Source organism: Cottoperca gobio, chromosome 21 (assembly GCF_900634415.1).
Source record: "Cottoperca gobio chromosome 21, fCotGob3.1, whole genome shotgun sequence".
NCBI lineage: Eukaryota > Metazoa > Chordata > Actinopteri > Perciformes > Bovichtidae > Cottoperca > Cottoperca gobio.
This window is the reverse complement of record NC_041375.1, coordinates 1,682,660-1,685,774: the sequence shown is the minus strand read 5'-3', so window position 1 is coordinate 1,685,774 and position 3,115 is coordinate 1,682,660. Positions and strand designations below refer to the sequence as shown.

The window sequence follows — 3,115 nt, the reverse complement described above, 5'->3', positions numbered from 1 at the left end:
CCCCTGAGCAAGGTACTTAACCCTGAGTTGATCCAGGGAGACTGTTCCTGTAGTTAGTTCACTGTAAGTCACTCTGGATAAGAGCGTCTGCTAAATGACCTGTACTGTACTGTACTGCTGAGAAGCATTTGTTTCGCAGTGTCTGTTGGACAATAAACTGTTTGTTTTCCCCATCCCTTCTCTCCTTCTGTATTTTTTACCTGGCTGTGGACACAACCTCCACAACCACCCATCTAAAGGAACAATTGATAGCCATAATTAATGTAGACTTATAGTTTGAAGGCTTCTACAGAGTTCTGGCCCGGTGTACATTGAAGTGACATTTCATACACACACAAATTACGGGATCAAGTTCTTTATAAATGATCTGTTTATTGTACTAATAACTATAAAACTAAACTATTAAAAAGTAAGATAAATGTTTATTAAATGATGAATGACATGAAAATGTATTGTTACACCTGCCGGTTTTGATCAACAGATGTGAAGTTGGAGCAGGTTGAGTTAGGACCTTGGCATTTTGGACATTGATGCCAACCTGTGTTCCTATGACAAACTAATATACCTATATATATATATATATATATATATATATATATATATATATATATATATATATATATATGCATATGTATACCTTTATACACAAATGAGTGAAATAGCATTTATTTTTATTGATTTTTTAGCCTTTATTTATACAGGTAAAGAAAACTCATTAAGAAACAGGGTCTCATTTTCAAGAGAGACCTGATCAAATGGCAACAGCACCATACAAGTTACAGACTTACAGGACACTAAACACAGAGCATCGAACTAATGCAGGACAGTACGGATATGTTTCGTCACGGTGTGAGCAACAGGAGTAAGGAGCGGGAAGAGAGGTGACACCTCCGCAAACCCTCATTTCCTGTATCAAACTCAACATTCAGAAAAACTTCCTATTATTATAACATGTTAGCTCAGCGTGAAAGGTCAATAAAATTAATTGTATTTTGCCTTCAAATATTTATTTGTTTCAACTTGTGTATGTCTTTGTGTGTTTTTTCCTTATCTATGATTACATTACAGATCATGATCAGGAATGTGTGATGCTTCTAAAACACGGAGGATGGGGTTGTAAATGTTTTGTAGTTTAATATTCTTCATTCAGTTCCTGTTGGTCTGTCCTATTAAAGATATCATAATATTCTGTAATAATGTAGGGTTGGAGTCACCAATCTTTCCTACACTGTTGTAATTGAGTCACAGAAGTAAATTCAAAAGGTGTAATGGCTGAAGAAACAACGTGTAAGTTTATATTTTCAAACCTTCATGAACCACGTTCACTATCAGAATCATGATGCCGTGGGGTCAACACCTCTAGGGTCACACTGTTTTCAGACACGGCCGACACACGGCTGACATTGTCTTAGTAACTACAGAAAACAAAGTACAGAGGAGGGACTTCAGTCTTTGCTGGAGAAGAACATAGCAGTAGTCTGGCATGAGAGACGAGAAGAGATAAATCAGCTGTATAACAGAGAGCTTTGCCAGAACACAGCAGCTTCTCACCACCTCCCTCTGCAGATGGAGACTTCAGAAGGAGCTGAACTCTGCTTTCCACAACTCAACAATTCCTGCAGGAAACCCATGCCATCTCAGTTACATACCATGCTCACTTACACCCTGTTGTCCTTCATCTCTCTGCCCACTGTAGCTCTCAACCTGCTGGTCATCATCTCTATCTCCCACTTCAGGCAGAGACACACAATTAAGATTATATATTTAGATGTTTAAAATAATTAGGCCTACATGTCTTCTTTTACATATGAATGTTTTAGTTAATATTAATTCTCTTTTGAAATATTAAGTATTCAAACATGATGTTGTGTGACATAACATTTTGAATAATTTCATGACAATAAGAATGTCCTTTGTTCTACTGCTGTTACTAACAAGCTACTATTGATGATAACCTCATACGTGATGATATTCTTCCTCTCCAGGCAGCTCCACACCCCCACCAACCTCCTCATCCTCTCCCTGGCTGTCTCAGACTTCTTCGTGGGCCTCCTGCTGATGCCTGTTGGAATCCTTTCAACAGATGCTTGCTGGTTCCTGGGTGACCTAATGTGTGCTCTGTATTATGTTGCAGATTTTGTCATTACATCTTCTTCAGTTGGAAACATGGTGCTCATATCAATTGATCGTTATTTGGCTATTTGTGACCCTCTACGTTACACCACCAGAGTTACTCTGAACAGAACAAAAGTCTGTGTTTGTCTGTGTTGGATTTGTTCTTTTCTCTATAATGTTCTAATTGTAAAGGACTTTCTGAGACAACCTGATTCATATAATTCCTGCTATGGAGAGTGTGTATTTGTCCTTACCTATATCACAGGAGCTGTTGACTTAGTCTTTACCTTTATTGACCCCGTTACTGTCATCATAGTTCTGTATATGAGAGTGTTTATGGTGGCTGTGTCTCAGGCTCGAGCCATGCGCTCTCATATTGCAGCTGTTACACTCCAGCGTTCAGTTGGTGGAACTGCTAAGAAATCTGAGATGAAAGCAGCCAGGACTCTAGGTATTGTTGTAGTTGTGTTTCTAATGTGTTTTTTTTCCGTATTACTCTCCATCACTGAAAGGTGAGGATATTGAAGTCAGTAGTTCATCCCCACTTGTTGCAGTCTGGCTGCTGTATTTTAACTCTTGTCTAAACCCAGTGATCTATACCTTCTTTTACCCCTGGTTTAGAAAATCTATCAAACTCATTGTTACCTTTAAGATACTTCGGCCTGACTCTTGTGATGCTAAAATACTGTAGAGACAGACTGGAGAAACAGCGTTGTTCTTATATGTTTATATTGTCAAACCTTCATGAATCATGTTCACTATCAGACAATCATTGTGTTCATTGTCATGACTTCATCTGAAAGTATAATCCAACATGCTTCTGTCATTACCTCTGCCAAGGAAGTTATGTTTTCAGCTCAGTGTGTCTGTGTGTTTGTCACAGGGCTGATGCACAAATTGTTTTTCACTTTTGTTGACTTTGTGTCAGGGCTTTTGTGCTGCATTCATGTAGTGTCAGTATAATGTGAAACATTAATTCCCAGTGTGGCAGTGTTATTCA

The 3,115-nt window shown here is 38.4% G+C and overlaps 1 protein-coding gene across 1 annotated transcript; it reads left to right on the top strand.

Annotated features, from left to right (window-relative positions):
• The first annotated feature begins 1,566 nt into the window (after positions 1 to 1,566).
• LOC115026468 (trace amine-associated receptor 13c-like) lies at positions 1,567 to 2,806 on the top strand. The gene is given in 3 exon segments (XM_029459310.1): positions 1,567 to 1,736; positions 1,986 to 2,595; positions 2,597 to 2,806. Coding segments are annotated over 3 exon segments (990 nt in total).
• The last annotated feature ends 309 nt before the right edge of the window (positions 2,807 to 3,115 follow it).